This window comes from Tetrao urogallus, assembly GCF_951394365.1.
Source record: "Tetrao urogallus genome assembly, chromosome: 1".
NCBI lineage: Eukaryota > Metazoa > Chordata > Aves > Galliformes > Phasianidae > Tetrao > Tetrao urogallus.
In genome coordinates, this window is record NC_136813.1 from 144,974,204 (window position 1) to 144,992,531 (window position 18,328).

General features: G+C 43.5%; 1 protein-coding gene across 1 annotated transcript in view; it reads left to right on the forward strand.

Moving 5' to 3' along the window:
- Window positions 1-18,328, forward strand: part of MEI1 (meiotic double-stranded break formation protein 1) — a gene marked incomplete at both ends in the record, with an annotated part of 35,605 nt that overhangs the window by 10,241 nt on the left and 7,036 nt on the right. The window contains 16 exon segments of the mRNA XM_079536588.1: window positions 232-304; window positions 308-375; window positions 1,669-1,803; window positions 2,347-2,461; window positions 3,995-4,089; window positions 4,411-4,552; window positions 5,205-5,316; window positions 5,942-6,002; window positions 7,197-7,294; window positions 8,026-8,200; window positions 8,306-8,453; window positions 9,011-9,283; window positions 12,229-12,394; window positions 13,544-13,648; window positions 15,829-15,939; window positions 16,989-17,170. Coding sequence (XP_079392714.1) covers window positions 232-304; window positions 308-375; window positions 1,669-1,803; window positions 2,347-2,461; window positions 3,995-4,089; window positions 4,411-4,552; window positions 5,205-5,316; window positions 5,942-6,002; window positions 7,197-7,294; window positions 8,026-8,200; window positions 8,306-8,453; window positions 9,011-9,283; window positions 12,229-12,394; window positions 13,544-13,648; window positions 15,829-15,939; window positions 16,989-17,170 — 2,059 coding nt within the window.

The window sequence follows — 18,328 nt, forward strand, 5'->3', positions numbered from 1 at the left end:
TGTTTCTCAGAGGCTTACATTTAAAATGCCATTTTATTTTAAACTGTATCATATGGAGAAAATGGTCTCATGCTGGAACATCTCTTGGTTTTCCTTGCAGCTGGGTTCTCTTACTCTGTAATTGACCACCACGCTCTGATGTTATCCAGACAAGATGTACTGCCTCTGTTGGCACTGCCAAAAGTGTCAGGAATGGTGGGTAGCTCTCTGTGGAGTGCTTTTCTCTCCCAGCACAACCAGAGTGGCGCGCAGAGTTTGGGATCCAAGGACATGGGGCTGCAGGAAGGTGCAGGAGTTCTGTATTTAATGCATTTGTTTCCCTGGCCCTGCAGACATCACAGTACACCATATTGCAAGTGGGTTTGTGCCTCTTGGGTGAGTCAGCAGTACTCCTCCATCCCTTCTTCCCTGCATGAGTCAGTGAAGACTTTTTTTCCTGATGTGTTTTACTTCAAAGGGTCAGTGATTAAAGGAAGGAAATAGAAGGGATTAATAAAAATAGAGTATAAGTAGAAACAACTTGAAGTTCAGCACATATGGCTTGGGCCAGAGGCTGGTCCTGGTGCCTGCGTTCCCTGGCCTTATCCCTGCCTTGCCCACCTCTCTGCCCTTTCTTGCAGCAGAATGTGAAGTGACTGCCAAGTTGGATTTGCTCCCACTGAGTGGCTGAAGAGTGGCTCTGCCTCTGTTCACTTTTTGCCTGCAGCTGAGCTACTAATTTAATTTCTACTGCAGTTGATTCTTCTCTCCCATTTGTGCATGGGAGCACGTGCTCCTGGCTTGCCTTAGTCTTGTCATGTCTATGAAAATGGAGTAACGGGGAATACTCTGGCTCCCAAGCCTGGCTGCTATCATGCTCTGCTTCTTTTCTTGCTTTGCTTTTGGAGATACTTTCTGGCAGACCATTCATGCCTCTTTTCCACATGTAGCTGCTTACCTTCTCCTCTCTTTCACGAGCGTACCTGACTTTTCAGGAGTCAGATGAGTCATTTGTACATCTCTGCCCAGTAATGGGATTAATGGCTTGTCATCCCTCCGTGCTCTCATGCTGAGTGCTCAAAGTCATTGGGTCACAAAGTGATCAGATGACCAAAATGGTCACTATCAAGAAAAAATGTCAAAACAATTGAATTATGGTTGTTTCTGTTTTTTCCTGTTTACGTCTCAAGTTCTTGAAAGTTCCTGTCCCAGCAGCATCCAGCAGTAGAATCACTGCAGGACTGTTAGAGAAGCTATTCTCTTGGCATTGTCCTTCTTCTAGTATGGTAGTGTTTGCTTGTTTACTCAGAAATATGAATTGCTAGATGAACCTACAAATGCCAGAGCAGATGGCCTCAGCATAAAGTCCTATACAGGGACTGTGTTTTGCAGAGCCTCTTTTTTCATGTGTTTTTCATGTCAGTATGTGCAGGCACAGTACAAAGTCATCCAGACTGTAGGTTCTTTTCATCATGGTAGGACTCCAGACCTGCTGAAGTTCACTCTTTGTAGCAAACCCTCCACCTACTCAAGTTTGAGACTGCATCCTTGTGAGCAGCTGGCTCTGAATACTAAAAATCATAGCTGGAGCCACATGGCTCTTCACTCTGTTTGGTCAAATAAGGAGAGGACAATACAGTTACTTAACCTGACAATATTCTCCTTGCTTACTCTGTTTCCTCTTTGCAGGCAACCGGTGGAGATTAAATTATTCACGAACCAAGGTATATGTATAGATGCCATTGATGTTTTGATGAAGACAGTGGACTGCCCAGTGCTGGAGGTGGTAGTGGAGGCTGTGAAAGCTGTGGCAGCTTTTCTGAGGTAGGCAGGAAAGTATTTACAGGCTTTTCTTCAGATAGATCTGAAGAAATGTTGGTCTCTGCAGCTCCCCTGTGTCTGTGTGGGTGAGTGTGCTCTGCAGTGGGAATTCTGGCTGAGATAGGCATGGGTACAGCAGAGCTGGCTTCCCACCTACCTGCCAGGGCTGCCAGGGTGATGAAGCTGTGGTAGGCAGCAAGCTGCTGCAGCAAGGACCTAGCATATCCATCAGGCTTGTTCTGCAGCTGCTATGACTTTGGCACACTGTGCCCCTTCCAGACAGAGAAGAGCAAGTATTAGACCGTGCACAGTTATACTGTGCTTGATTGTAGTGGGAATCTGTGATGCTGAATGCAGTGAGAGTGTGTTTGGATTCATGTCTGAGAAGGCACTATTCAGACCTCCTGACTTTTGTGTGCTGTACTGGAGAGAGATGGCAGTGGCATATTGCTTTCCAAAGAGGAGTTAATTCTGCTGGTGTTGCCTTCCCATGCAGAATGTCCCCAGCTGAGAACATGTTCACTGTCTTTCTTTCTGCTTGTTCAGGAAGGATCATCTGAGCTCCCCTCCAGTCCCATATGAAAATCTGCAGAAACTACTGGAGGCAGTGCTGAAGCGATGTGTCGACCTTTCCCCACCAAACAGTAGCAACAAGCATGAAGTAAGTCAAGAGATACTGTGCACCTTGGTAGTACCAAGCAGGACAGGGACGATCCTCCTAGCACAGCATGTGGAAGTTGCATGTTTTTTCCATCTCCTTACCTGTGACTGTTGTAGTCTCTGGTGTTTCTTTTGATCCTCATGGCTTGAGATGGTAACAATCTTTATCTATGAAGATGGGTGCTAGTGAGTGCTTTTTCTAAATCAGTGAAAATATGTGGGGCACCATTTTAGTATACTGCTCTCTTTATATGTTCAGTGCTGCAAGGTAATTTGAACCTCCCCTTCTTTAGGCCCCCGCCTTGTAGGCTGTGTTAGTCAATCTATTTTTTGGCAATGAACATCTCTTACCGTGCCTTCAGACCAAGACAGTCACGTTGTATGCACAGTGATTCCTCAGCGAGGGAATTGGTAGCTGCTACTTGAACTGCAAATTCTTTACTGTTCCTGGAATATGCAGTTAATGTGATGTGCTGCTGGGACCTGTGCATCTGTCAGGAGAGCTCTCGTAACTGATGGCCAGTGACATGACAAGGGCCGAATCTTCTTGCTCTGTGCTTAGGGCCACTTAAGTTTAGATTGCATGTCTGAAGTGGCAAGAACATCTTGTGGGGGTACCAGAACTCCAAATGCTTGTTGAATTGTCCTTAGGTCCACATTGTTTCTTATCTAATGCCTGTCTTCTCTGCCTGGAGAAAACAGGAGAGCTTTCTGCCCCATTGGTAGATGTTGGTCAGTCTGTTTGTGCACACAGAGCTCTGTGTCCCATCCAGGATAAAAAGCTTTACAGAAAGAAAATTAGGCAAGACAGTAACGACATCCAGTCTGTGTTTAGTGAGTGTAAAAGGGAAATGATTGTAGCTGTGATTAAGTGTTACAGTATCAGATGGGAACTATAAGGAGTTCTGAACTGTCAGGCTCCAATGCATTGCTGTGTTCTCCTCTGGTAGTATTTAGAGAAGACCACCACAGCTTGTTAAGGTTTAGAGGCAGATTTTGAGTTCCAAGTAGTTTGTTCACAGTTTGGGCAGATGACAAATTCTAACCTGGAACTTGGCTTCTGGCTGAACTCAGTAGGACGCACTGTGTTAGAACAAAGGCCAGTATGTGCATAATTTTTTACAAATCTGAGCCTAAGTAGTGATTTCTGAGCAGGGAGTGGAACTGTTCAGTGTTGTGTGAAGAGTAAATGGAAGGAACAAAATTAAAAAAAAAGACAACACCCAAGTTTTCCCAGAAGGGTTTGAAGCTGAGTGGCTTAAAACTCAGATTAGACCGAACCATGGCAATACAGGCTGTACTGCCCAAGGGATAGAACTGGTGGATTTATGATTCTGTTTTCCATAGAAAGAGCTGTGTAAATCTTTTAACTCTGCCTTCCCTAGGGAGAGCGCAATAATAAAAAAAACATCTATGCAAAAGGAGTGATTGAAGTATGTTGTTCCTCCTACTGCTGGTATCAAAGAGGAAATCAGTTTTTCTTTTTTCTGACAACAGTGAAGACAACATTTTGAAGACTTCTGTCCTTTAGCAGGGTGATCTCCTGTTATCGATGTCCCAGAGCAGAGTTTCTTGGAAATATGGACAGCTATTATTCAACACTCTGGAAAGTTTCAGAAATGCTTGCAGGTGAGGACAAAGAAGGAATAAGGATGGGTATTATGTGCATGTCTATCCATCTATCCTTGTGACGGAGTTCCTTTGTCAAACCCCACCACTGAAATTCACAGGTGGGTTCAATGCATGGCACTTGTCAGTTAAACAATAGGAGAAATGTTTAGTGACAGTGAAAATTTTGTCACACCTGTTTGTGTCCCCTAAGAAATGTGATTCAGACCTATGAGGTTCTCTCATGTCTTCGGTCACTGAAGAACTCCTTGGAAATAAGACAAAACTGTTGGTGATGTATGAGTGTTTCTCTCTCCTCTGGTACCTGCTATGTGTTTGTAGGTTAGCAGTGGAATTACAGAGTGACCCCATGGCCCAGGAGAATGCTTTCACTGCTCCCTGCTCAGAGAGCAAGGAGACGCTGAACAACTTTTCTGAGTTCCTGTTGAGGATCTGTGACAGTCTCTGCATCCCCATGGTCATGGTAGAACTTCTTTTGGAATTGTTCTGTTCCTTGGGTACCTGGAAGGTGCTCTCAAGCACCAACAGTAGGTGGCATAGGTCTTTTTGGGAAGAGAGCTTGTAGAGTAAACCTAGAATAGCAGAGGCATTTGCCACCTCTCCAGAGCTGACTTTGGTATTTATTATACAGTTCATGCAAATGGGAGTATATAGTCTCAGAGGGTGGAGAAATTCATAGTGCTGTTTCTTGCTCATTGAATTTGGGTGAAAATTAATGGACTGTGGTAAAATTGCTCAGTGACCTTCAGCAAAGGTGAGCTGAGTTGTTCTGCTCTGAACATTTTAGTGCTGGACTTAAATGCTTGTGTTTGCCACTGCCCAATAAAACTTTGAAGCACAGGTATTAAGCGCTACTGAAGTCAGCTGCATTTCGGTGTATGTCTTGTGTTGCATGCTGTGCCAGAGTTAGCCCTCAGATCTGCAAGAGCAGTTATGTCCAGAGTTGTGGGGGCAGTAATGTTAGTTGCTGCCAGGCATTTTGGTGGAAGAATTGTTCCTCCATTTGTTTGGACTTACTAATCTTAACTTTCTGGGGGGGGCAGGAGACAGGAGGCAAGCTGCAGCTTTCAGCGTGTATTGTGTATCGCTCATCTGTTCCTTTTTTCCTTCTGCAGAACTACCTGGAAACATCTGTCAGCTCCTCAGTGATGGAGGTTTTCATCTCGGCACTTAATACCCTCTTTGCAGTGGTGCCAAACATGCGAGATAAGTTCTCCAAAAAGCTGGGTATGGGGATGGAATCATGCTCTCTGTGCTGTTAACTGATGGAACTTCCTGCAGCAGCATGTTGCAGAGGCAGGGAGCTTAACCAGAGTGTTTGTGGAGGATTATGTGACATGATTGTATGAGTAAGAATGGAGTGCACAGTCATGATCAGTAGGATGAGAGAGTTATTTGGGCTAGCAATAGTGATTGGATAGATTTTATTTTTGATAATTAAATTATATCAGCTTCATCTTTTCCCCTGGAACATTCAGAACTGGCTGTTCCTGTGGATAGAGATTATGCTGGAATTGTTGGTGGGCATTCATTGTGTGGAATTCTTATTCACTCTGTGTATTTCTTGCTGTCTGTGCATCAGAGAGGTGATGCAGATTTCCTCTCTTCTGAACATATAGATCTTCCTTTCTCTTTCTGAGAAGACAAACAAAACTCAGAGTCCTTTCCAAACCAAACTTGAAATAGTTTACTGTGGGAGAACCTATTGGGGAAGCCTAAAATGTATTCTTACTGAGATGGCCTGCTCTGTTCTCTAGATTTGTGTGGAGATGATTAGGGGGCCAGTCTTCTGTTTTGCCTTATGGTACATATTCTGTGCTCCTTTGACGTTTGTGTCTTGCTTTCTCTATAGCATCCTCCTGCTTCATCCGACTGACACTGGAACTGAAAGCCAGATTTTGCTCTATACAAAGGTATCGTTGTATGTGTATTGTGAGCAAGTCAAAAAGACAGAAAAGCAGATCATGCCTTATTTAATGCACCTGAATTAAACAAGGGAGGCTGAAAGACTCAAGAGCAAAATATAAACACTTAACTGTCTGTGGAAAAGCTGGATGTGTGAGAAGGGAGAAGGAGTTAGGAAGGGCAAGAGTAAATTTTCACAGCTTTGTGAGAATCCTGAGCTCCACTGTAAGCTGTGCATACAGAGATAAAGCAGCCTGACTTTTAAATAGTGAAGTTGGTGGGTGTTTTGTAATGAAGTAACAGTAGTATGAGTTCCATCTGAACCCTGGCTTCCAATACATGTATTACCACTACTTTTGTTCCCTGTGCCATCATATTATGTAAGAAAGGGAAGGGAGAAGGAAGACTTCAGCAGGAGGCATTGCAAAGAATGTTCTGTAGCAGAGGTTGTGATTTCTAGGTTGAGGAGGACTGAGGGAAACTTCCTTTTGGTCTACAGAGATGTTTTACCTCCTCTTTCCTGTGACTGCATCTAATTAAAAGAGTAAACAAAATACACAGCACCCTCATCCAGGTTACCAGTTTGAGGATACTTGTGCGTGTGTGGGGTGATCTAGGTTTCTAAATGCAGTAATGTACAATACAAGGATGCTGTGCTACACTGCAAAGTTGTTTGATTACGTGCTGTTGGAATAACTGGACAAAAAGAAATACGTAGAAATAGAACTGTTCTCACCCCTTTAGTCTTGGTATTCTTCCTTGTTCATCCCTGTAAACACCATTGTGTCAAAAAGGTTTGCAGTGGTAAACTGGAATCAGTTATGTGGAGTGGAATCAATTATTGGGAGCCACCCTCATACAGCCTTCTTTGCACAGTTCAGGGCCCTGCACTTTCAAGACTTCCTGTGAATATAGGATTTGAGATTTGTGAGAGTATCCCACTGTATTCATGTCATCCCAAGGCATCTAAAATTACTGTTGTCATCATTACTTGCACCTGCCATGTCTGAGAGCTGACTGTTCTCTGGGAACTCTTGATTTTCCTGGAAGTCTGGGTTGGCTTCTGGAGTCCAGTAGTGACAGAGCAGGTGCTTGAATATGATGAGTGAGTAAACCAAAGTCCTGGCAGACAGTTTGTGACACTGAAAGTGTAAAGAGGGTGTTTCTAGCCTTCTTACCGTATTTTCTGCTCTTCTTTACAGTAATCCTGCCTTGAATCAGGCCTGCTCCAGCTTCCTCTGCAACTTATGCCTGAGCCTTTACTCTGCCACAGAGAAGGAGAGAACTTCTTCTCAAGAAGGCAAGTTTGGGGTTTAGTGGCCAGCCTCTATTTAGGCAAATTTAAAAAAAAAAAAAAAAAAGAGAAAGAAAAGAAAGAAGGAAGGAATGGGACACAGGTACATGTATCAGTTCTATTTAGAGATTTCTTTCTAGCTTTTTAAGAATGAATCAATTGAGATAAAAGCCAGAGAATGGTTTTAGAAGAGTTTGACTTTACTTGAATAGATGTGTGCCTATGGTTTTGTTTACATGGTGACGTTTATTAGCACAACTGTGCATGGATTAATTACAATAATATTTGTTGCTACAGAGTCACCCTTATCTGGGAATTCAAGTCCTTTTTTCGCTCTGACATACTCTATTTTTCCTGTCTATACTGCAGCTTTGCATTGTAGGTAAATCCCAGATAAGTGATGAAAGTTTTCGTATCACAAAATCTACTTTTCTACTGGCAGTGGTTGGTCACTGTACTGTCAGCATCAGAAAGGGTTGAGAACCTCAAACAGAAGTTTCATTTCATCCCTGGGGCTAGCTCTAATATATCAGATCTTATGCCTGTATTCACACCAAGTCATGGAGATACACTTGCTGTTTCATGTACTGTTTGCAGACTGTGAGGTACTAAGTTGGCTTTGGTATTTCTTATATCAGGAGCTTCACTAATTTAACATGCTTGAGTTATAGGCAGATAGGTGCTTCAGTCCTCCCTGTTCGTCTTCCCCTGTCTGCTCATATTAGTTTTATTTCTAGAGCAAGAGATATCTGAGCTCCTGCAGAAGAGTCTGCCTCAATTAAACTACACAGTTGCAGAAAGCCTTCTCCTCCTGGCTGAAAACCCTGAACCTCTCTCCTTGGATCAGTCTCTTTGCAACCACCAACACTGCTTCATACTCCTCTTATACTTTGCCTACACCCTTGGAGACAGGTGAGCCAAGAGCATACAAGGTAAGTGATTATGTGGCCATCACACATATGTATCAGTGGGTAAGGCATGTCTGATTTGTTTCTGCTCCAATCTCCTTGAATGCAGGTTTGTCCCAGAAACTGAATTGTTTTTAGCCATAAGAAATTTTCTCCTGCTAGCACAGGACCATCGAGACTGGCCCCCTCCATACGTACTCAGAGCTGTGCTTTACCTTCTTGCTGTCTGTCAGGACAAAGGCAAAGCCCTGGACTCGGTAAAAGATTTCTTTCTTAACACTTGAACCCTTTTTGTTAAAGGTTTTTCTCAGCTCTCGTCAACCCTCTTGTAGAAAGTCATTTGATGCAGTCAGTGATGAATGAGAGAGGAGTGTATGATGCATATACACTCTGGAAAGTTAGCTGTGAAAAGCCACTAGGGGATATAGATTTGATTGAATAAACTTGTGTCTGCGTGGGAAGCGTAAATGTGTTGGATAGGCTGTGAACTCACATACAGAATATTATGAATTTCATAGCTCCAGTCTCCTGAACACATCCACAGCCTCTGCAGCAGGCTTTCTAATGTTCCCATATGGACCTTTGCTGCTGCACAGCTTTGAGCACTGCATAATGCCTACAAGTTTCTTAGCCTTTGTGATGCAAATGGGCTTCACAGAATGATGTTTAACTGATGTATTTGATTGTCTGGTTAAAAGGCAATGTGATTGTTTTTCACAGTAAAATCTCACTGCTTTGGCTTTTGGATATTCACTATCTGGCAGTTATTTTGTTGTCTCCCCACCTCCCCCTTTCTCTCCCACACATTTACCAGAGGTCATTGTGTACTGTAAAGAGGATCCTGGATAATCTCCCAGATCTGAGCTTGGTCTACATTCATTGTCCTCTGCTGCTGAAATTCTTCCTGCACTACCCTGAACTTATGGGCAGATTTGGGCACCAGGTCCTGCAGCTCTGGTTTTCTTGGGAAGGCTGCAATCATGTGGAGACTGAAGAAGCTGCTTTTGGCACGTCTGATCAGCTGAACAATGCTAACCCTTTACTTCCCATTCTGAAGAGCAATTCCAGCATTTTACTTATTTTACTGGTATGTGACTCACAAGGACCGACTGTTATCCTGGCTGTAACTTAGGGGGACCAATTAGGGCTTTTTGGTTATTAAAGCACTTAATGCTGCTGTTCCGAGGCCAAAGATTCTGCTAGAAAGGCCCATGAGTTTATAACAGGCTTCCACCTTGCATCAAGCCTGATAACAGCAAATGGGATTGTGAGAATGTGCTACCTCTTTCTCTGTCATCCATTCACTGTGATAGAAAGGGAATTTTGAGAATTGGCTAGGAAGGGATCTGAAAGCTGCTGCTGATGTCTACCGTGCAAAGAAATCATGGGCTTTTCCCTTTCTCCATCCAGACACACAGCTGGATAGTCTAGATTCTTTTGGGGCAGCCTTTTAAGAACTTGCTTTGCTAATTTAGAAGCAATGGTATTCTACTAATAGATGAGAAGGATATGAGGAACAAAGAATGTTCAAAAGCAGCAGATCTTGAGGGCATGGATTTCTGTTTGCTTGGGTTTTTAACGGGAGAGCCTTGTCAGAGATTTTTGCACTGCTCAGAGGTTTTCAAGACTGCAAGTAGCACACTGCATTGCTCTTAAAAGTTAAAATACAAAACTCAGAGGTCTTTGCTCACTTGCACCTCTCCCACCTGCCCTGTCACCCCTGCATTGGTGGCCACTTGTCCCATGACTGCCTACCCAGTTACATAAGTAAATCCTTGTTACTTCCACACAAGAACACAAGATTTACATTTATGCCAAAAGCTAACAGCTGTGATGTTTCTTCTCCAGCCTGTTACAGTAGGAATTTTTTAGATTCTACATATGTTTGATGTATCATCGAGAATAGAAACCAATGTCAGCAAACAGGCGTTTGCTGACAATCCATGTTTGAAGCCAGGTTTGATTCTGAGTGGGCACCCTTGTGGTGTTACAAGCTGGCATGTGTCTGTTCTAACCTTAGATACTAAAAAGTAAATTGTAATATCCAGATTATGGAAATGACTGACAGAAGGGCTTTTCCATCAGGCAGTTCTTTAACAGTTAAGGAGATATTACAGAGTAGGTAACAGAATCCAAGCTTTTATAGTATTGCCAGAGCCATAGTAAAAGTGATCAATGACTTGACAAATCAGTGCCAATTAACAAAAAGTGTCCCTAGAGACTTGTCTATCCTATTACCTTTGGCAGTAGCTCTGGAACCCATCACTCCACAAACTGAAAATATACATAGCAGGTCTATCACTACACAAAAGGGAAATGATGGCTCCTTCTCCGAATCATGCAGCATTCCTACTTTCCCCTTTCCTGTCCTGCCATGTACTTGTGCAGAAACACATTAATTTAACTCTGTCCCAGTCTTTAAAGTGAGTTGTAATAAATCACAGGCTTTGACAGTCTACCTCTAAGCTAGGGAAGAGCATAATCAATCTGAATTTAGATGGCCTAATAAAAGAGTGCAATGTCCTGAAATAAATATACTGTCAGAAATAAACAAAACTTATGAGGTGAATAACCTCAGCTTGAGAATCCACTAGTGAAATGGAAAAGCCTCTGCATGGTGGGGTGAAACAGAAAGGAATGCCCTTCCAAGGATGATTTATTTGCTTTCTGCTTTTATTAAAAGTCTGGATTGTATAGAACAGATGGTTGGTGGCTTCATCTGAGACCTTGAGATCCTGAATTGGGAGGAAAATGTTAACACAGTGAAGCATTTACCAGTGCCAGGAAGGCTGTGGCCCTCGGTTAGCACTATTTTGTGCTGTGTGTGTTCACCTGGGGATGAATGTGGTGTGGTCACACACTGGCCCACTTGTCTTCTCCATGCTCCAGATCTGAGCTGATCTCTCAGAGAGTAGTTACAGGATACTGATATTAGATTGCATTGTTGAACGTTATATGGAGTAGGTATGTATATATGTAAGTGAAGCATGTTGTGCAGATGACTCTCAGGCCTTTATTCCTGAATGTCTCAGATGTGGGCAGGAATTAGGCAAACGAAAGGCTTTTTTTTTGTCTGGCAGAAGCAGCCTGTTCTTACCTTAGCTGCTTTTCTTGAGTACAGGTTCCCAAAGATAGCAGGAAAAGGCTTAGGGCAGGCTCTAGGGTTGGTAACATTGCTCAGACCAGTTTTTGTTTCTGCTTACCTCATTCTGCTGTACCATTTGCAATGCAGTAGCCAGGACTACTGGGAGAGGAATGGCAGTGCTGATGTAATTTATGTTGACTATCTCATTATGTCAGCACTATGGGGCATTTTCTGCCTTGTCTTTATGGAACTACATCTATACATGCTCTGCAGGTAAATTTAATATTAAACACCTTAGCAACAAACAAATGCCCAAATTAAGGCTACTGGCTGTGGGATTTAGCTCAGAGACTCCAGACAGCTATTTATTCAGGAAGGCTTGTGGGCTGAATGCTGTATACATTACTCTTCCATTTTCAGTGACTGAGTGATTGCTTGTCTGGTTTATGTACATTTCATGCAGTTTAGCTGTTGTGTTGCTGTTGTAGATAGTAGGCTGCCAACCTCAGTCTTCTGAAAATGACTAATTACGAACTGACTCACAAGCTTGATTTTAGGCAAGCATCTTAATATGCGGCCTGATTTTTCAAAACAACAAGGAGAACAGAAGTGCCAGAGGCTCTGTGTTCTTGGAAACAGGGTCTTGGCTTTGTGAAATCATTTTTCTAAAGCCTTGACCTTAAAAAATGTTTCCTCTACCCTTTTGTGCTGGACTGGGGCGTTCCATAGCCAAGTAGATTCTTTAAACAGGATATTAGTCAGTGCTGCCTATCAGAAGAGAGTCCTCCTCTTTTATCCAGTACTCCATTTAATCAGGACATAGTCAATCTGAACAGTGCTTTATTAGAATGTTTCCCAAGACACCAGATTAGCATAATGGTATTAAATAGAGGTGATTTTTCCCTAATCAGGGCAGAAATATAATGTGTGTGTTTCTTTCCTCCCAGGACCTGGTCTGCTCAAGTTCTGTGGAGGTGTCTCAGAAGGTGTTGATGGCTCTAAGGACCTTTCTGGAAAAAAATGAGGATGTATTTGTCTGTGATCTCCTCCGGAATCAGTTCCTACAGATTCTGCAGCAGCTACTTGTAGAGAGTAGCTCGGCCTCCTTACAAGGTGACTCCCCTCTTTGACTTGGGTCTTGTGTTGTCAACTAACCAGGGAGGTGGCTGGCATCATACAGTCTGAGATGAAGTGTTTTTGAGCTGCTGACGTAGCTTTGGTACTTATCTACATGAGGAAACATACAAACAGAACTTTAGTTATTTAATTTTCTTATCCAGATATTCTTGTTTTGAAGTGTCTTTTTCAGATTTAAGTTTGTTCTTTTATTGAGGTATGATTGTTAAACTGAGGCAAGTTTATGTTGCCCTAGGTATTCATGTGGAAAGCTGTGCTGGTAAGTTTTTCTGAAAGACAGAATCCTTTCTGCCTCCTTTGTGCAAGACAGCTGGGTGTGCCTGAATTCAGATGGTTTCCAAGGCACAGAGGCTGGGCACAGACATCATTTGAATCATTCATGATATTGATCCCCAAACAGGATCTGTGATATTATCAGACTTTATAATTCTGTTAATTCTTTCAAACTTTTAGCAGGGTTATGATTGGAGGAAATCTCTGTTTTCCTTACCAGCCCTGGCAGTGGAGTAGGGACTGTTATGCTATCACTAAAGGTGCTGTGAAAGCTGCCTGTGAGCCTGAAATGAAAAAGGGAGCCACGTAGGCCTCTAACATCTCATGTCTCTGTTCTGCCCGCTGGCAATTTTCCAGCCTCACAAAATCCAGAGCAAGTGTTGCACAGCCAAGTATTCTGAGCTTCTGGCCTGCTGTTGAGGTACAGGCTGCTAGTGATGGTCAAGTAGATGGGAAGAGGGTTGTCTGGAATGGGCTGGTGATTCTAGCTTATTAAATATATGTATTTGGATGTGTAATGACCATGCCTCTTACGTGGTTCATTAAGGATATAAATAATGACCCTAGCCTCCTTCTTTCCACCTCTTTTCCAGTTATTCTTAGAGTGGTACTGGCAGGATCCAGCATGTAATTCAGACCAACCCACAGTTCTAGAAAGGGGGCCTGGTCCAAAGGAACTATAGAGATGAGAATGAGGTTGGGAGAATGTAGGTGTGTTTCAGTGTGGAGAAGGGGAATATTTGCTCCTTAACTCACTCTCCATCCTGAGCAACAAAGTTAACAATTCTTGGCACACTTAGAGGTAGAATGTTAAAGTTCACTGACAAACTGAACTGTCAGTATCCTTCATAGCTAACAGGAATCTGCCCATTTTGCTGAGCCTCCTATTCCTGGTGCAGCTGCGGAGCAAGGGCATGAGGGAGCTGGACAGCACAGACTTCAAGCTGCTTCACCAAGGTGAGCTTGTGTGTATCCGTCTTCTCCCAGGGACTTTGATCTGTTTCAGTAGTTAATACATAAGATGATTAGGGGCTGGCTCTTGGTCTTTTGAGAGGTGCCTTGCATTACACTTACTGTTGTTTTAAGATACTTTCATAGCCAAAGTGTTGCAAAGAGCTCTTGTTACCAGTTTAGGCAGCAAAATACATTTTTTCTGCCTCTTGCAGAGGCAGATGTCTTTTGCAATACATTTTTTGTTTGAAAACCTCAGAAGGTGGTTGAAATATTCTTGTGGCCATGACTTGATTTCAGAGCCTGTGACTGTTGTTGATGTGATATGTGATGTGCTGATGTGCTCTGTGTGTCGTCCTTCTCCATCCATGCTTGGTGTTGTGGTTTAGCCCAGCTGGCATCTGAAAACCACACAGCTCACACCCCCTCCAAGTGGGATGAGGGAGATACTGGAAACAAAATAGAACTGGAAACAAAAATGGGTTGAGATAAAAACTATTTACTGAAACAGAAGAGGAAAGTGGAAACAAATATGCAATGATAACAATATATGTATACCCTCAATGCAATTACTTGCCACCTGCCAGCTGACACCACGCTACCAGCACAAAGTCTCACCACCCACCCGAGTGAAATACAAACAGCCCCTGTGCAGTGACTGCCCTACAACTCCCTACAGCTTTACAGGTTTTCACATGATGTTACTTGGTATGGAAGAACCCTGTGCCTAATTCAGGCAAGCTGTCATGGCTCCGCTGTTTGCCTGAAACCAGGACACTTGCTAGCACAGCACTGAGATCCTGGCCCCAGGGGTGTCCTGTGAACCAGCCAGCGGGGACCAACAGCCTAGTGTAGCCAGACTTCCCCTGGGCTGTGAATCCAAATTATATTGGTCCCAGCCATTGGCAGGACTTGCCTGCTCCACCCCTGAGACGTAGAAGAGAGGAGTGTGTTTGTTTATTCCACGTATCCTGACCTGCTCTTGTCTGCTGATTGTTAGTAGATGACTACTTCTCTCTTGCCTGGCAACTGGAGATTCGTGCAGGCCATCAATGAAGGATACTAGAAGAGTGTTCAGCTGATCCATTCTCTCACCTCTTTCTGCTCTGTCAAATTGATTTCTACAGAAGACTTTGAAGGGTTATCACTTTGAATTAGCAATGTTCCATGTCTCAAGGCTGCCTGTGTTGTCCTTGTAAGGAAGCAGTGTTTCTCAGACATTCATTAGCTAAGGGAACTGGGACTGTGAAAGAATCATGTCTTTTTTATACCTGCTCTTCTTAGCCTCTGTAATTTCAGAGCATGGCTTAGCTGCTCTCAGAAGTCACAAGCTCCTTCTGCTTTTTCTTTCTGTTCTGTTTTGTTTTCCTACACAACTCTCTCTCTGCCCCAGCCACCCCTTCATTCCCTGTTTTACTCCTCAGCCTATGTTCTTGAAGGAAGAGTGCTCTTCTCTGATGAGGCCTACATAAAACCAGACTGTAGATGGAAGGGGTGTAGGGAAGCATGTCAATCTGTTTTTTTTTTTGCTTGTTTGCTTTTGAAAACTGCTTACTTAGAATTTAAGCTTTCCAAAAGATCTCCTATGATAGTGCTGCTGAGCTCTGCCTTCCTGCATTTCCCTCACAAATTCTTGCTAAACACTGTTACTAAATATTTGGTGCTTCCAGCAGGCACGGTGCATTCATTACTTCTGTGAGCGGTGAGTCAGGTGAAGAAGCAGAGCTCTTCCTACCATCCTCTGGTCTGGTTATTGGTCACCATGTGAAACGGGCATGTGGCTTTTGATGGTCTATCCAGTATTAGGATCAAATTCGCTCAATGGAAATGGGTAACTTCTCTAATAGTCTGTAGTTCTTGGATTCATTACTGCCCACTGTGGTGTATGCCCTTTAATATTCCCTTCTCTGTTGTTTTTGTTGTTTGTTTGTTTTGCTTTGTTTTTGTTCCCCCTCCCCCCCCCCACCCCCCCACACCCCCACACCTATTATCATCCTCCAGTACACTGTCTGGTCTAAAGCAGACTCTCTAGGGCTTGTTGCTTTGTCTGTACCATGCTCTGTTTAATTTTGCTTCAGGTTGTGTTGCTCTTGTCTGAATTCACTCCCAACTGACTGACTTCTTGCTTGTGCTGAGGTGCTGCATTATGTTGGTGTCTGCGTTAACGCATGTTCTTTTGTTTCCAGTCAGTAACCTCTGTGGGAAATGCAGGCCAAAAGACATAGACCTCCTGCAGCCATCCTTGAATTTTCTGTACTGTAGCCTTCATCAGACAACACCTTGTAGTCAACAGAGAGGTGAGGCAAGATTGTATTGATCGGTAAGCTAATCTCTGCAGGGCTGTGGCTTGGCCATCAGACATTGTGTTCTAACTGTCTCAGCAGGAAAGGTGGATTTTTCCCCTTTCTGATGCAGAGTTACGGTTAACAAACAACACTTTGTGTTTGGGATGATTTTTTCTTTTTAGATGGAGGGTTTGGCTTTGTTTTTTGTTGCCTTCTGATGATTCAGGAATTGGCTGCTGAGAGGCAGAACTGCTGTATTTTTTTTCTTCATAACACACAGCAGTGGGGCTTTGGTGCCTTGTTGAATTGTCCTGGTAATTGCCATGGTTCAAAAAATTAAACAATAATAGAGGCAGCAATAACCAACCTCCTCGCTGTGTTGGCTGAAGGCTGGTCATTTTAGTAGCAGCCTGAGAGGTCGCTCATGCTGTGGGAGATGAATACTGTTATAGCTGAACAGCCTTAGCTTGACCAGCCATGGCAGCTAGGGCTGCTTCACAGCAGCAGGGGTGTGCTCTGCAATTCTTTTCTGCTTGTCAAGCTGATTTAACCTGTGACATCCCATCAGCCTCCTTGATTCATAGTGCAGCAGCCCAGATGCCTCTGTGTAGCCAGTTTCTCTGCTTCCACTGCTGTAACCACTCCCACTGGGTACATACCACCATCCAGGAGTCAGTGTAGAAGTAGAGCACTGGCCACTTCTCTTGTTCAGCAATATCTTAAACCAGCTGGATGGCCTTCACTTCTGCAAATTGTCTCAATTTCCTGTGCAGGAGGGAAGATTTAGATTAGACGTCAGGGGGAAGTTTTTCACTGAGAATGTGGTGAGGTGCTTGAACAGATATCCCACAGAGGTGGATAGATTGTGGATGCCCCATCCCTGCAGGTGTCCAAAGCCAGCTTGGATGGGGCCCTGGGCGGGCTGATTTAGTATGTGATCTAGTGGCTGGCAGCCCTGCCTGTGGCAGGGAGGTTGGAATTGAATGATCCTTGAAGTCCCTTTACAACCAAAGTCATTCTTTAATTCTATGATTATGATTCATTCTGTTTCTCCTGTACAGCAGTGGCAGTGCTGCTCTCCAATGTGTCCTTGCTCGAGCTCCTCCAGAAGGTTTTGGAGTGCACCTGGATGTGGTCTTTTCCCTCTGAACCTACTTACCTGTCATCTGAGGATGCCTTGCTAAGCTCAGGATGGCTGCTGGCTGCTTCCCTCTTAATTTATCAGCATCGTTACAACACTGAGGTTGGAGCCATTCTAGTGTTCAGATCCACGGATTTGTGAAAATTTTAAAAAATAATTCTTTCTTAGCAGGGGAAAGTGGTTTGTTTTGGCCTGGAATCTGCTTGTCCTTGTTGCTTTTTTGTTATTGCCTACAAGTTATTCTTTACTGCATTTCTCCAGCTGGGCTGGAAGCTAGCATGTTACTGAAGAGTGAGACACAAATCATTGCAATTAGAGATGAGCACAAATGCTGGGATTTGGGGGGAGTGGAGAAGAAAACACCATACCCAGCCTTCCAGGTCCAAATCACTTTCTTCTTCAGGATAGAGCAAAAAATCTTTGTCAAGGGAAAACTAGGGGTGGAGGAACAGCTCCCATGGTTAGTTTTTTTTGGGGTTTTTTTTTTGGTAGTAAAATGATCAATAATCACAGTCCAAACCTCTTACTGTCACATAAGTACTTAATGTTAGCAAACTCATATGAATTTAGGCAGCTGTCATTGTATTTGACGCTTTGCAGTCCAACAAGAGAGCTAGGCTGGAGCTGTCAGCTGCTGTTGGAACTACAAGTTAGAGGGAATGGAGAGCTTTTTGATGTGCACACAAGGCAACAACACTTCCTTCTGAAGTATCTACCCAGGCCTGTCTTCCCTCTCTTGAGATGGAGTTAAATAGCATGTCATGAGTTCTGAACTCCACTTCTGTGGTTATGCCTAGTAGGGTATATTCTTTGGTGCATCTGCTCATGGATGATGAAGTCACATTAAGGGCATGTTTGCATAAGCACAAGTAGGCAAAAATTGTTTTTTTAATGTTGAGGGAAGACTTTGGAAAAGACCAAACTAGGTCAAGTCTGTACCTGTTACTTGATGGCTGTGCTGCCTCTGGTTAAGTGTCACCCTGGACTTGTAGGGACCATCAGCTGCGTGAGTGTATGGGAAGATCTTCCTGTCTCTGTTTTATTAACTGCTGAGTGCAATTTACATTCTCAGTTCTCAGGTCAGGGTTGTGTCTGAATGGTCAGTTATGCCAGCCCCAAAGTGACTTTGTTCAGGTGGCTAGTATTGAGTTTCACCTTCTGGGATTGACTCTCAGCTCATATTGATCCTTGAAGTGCAATCATTTAGTGGCTTATAAACTTGTTTGATTTCATCAATACCTTACTGGCTCGATATGCTAT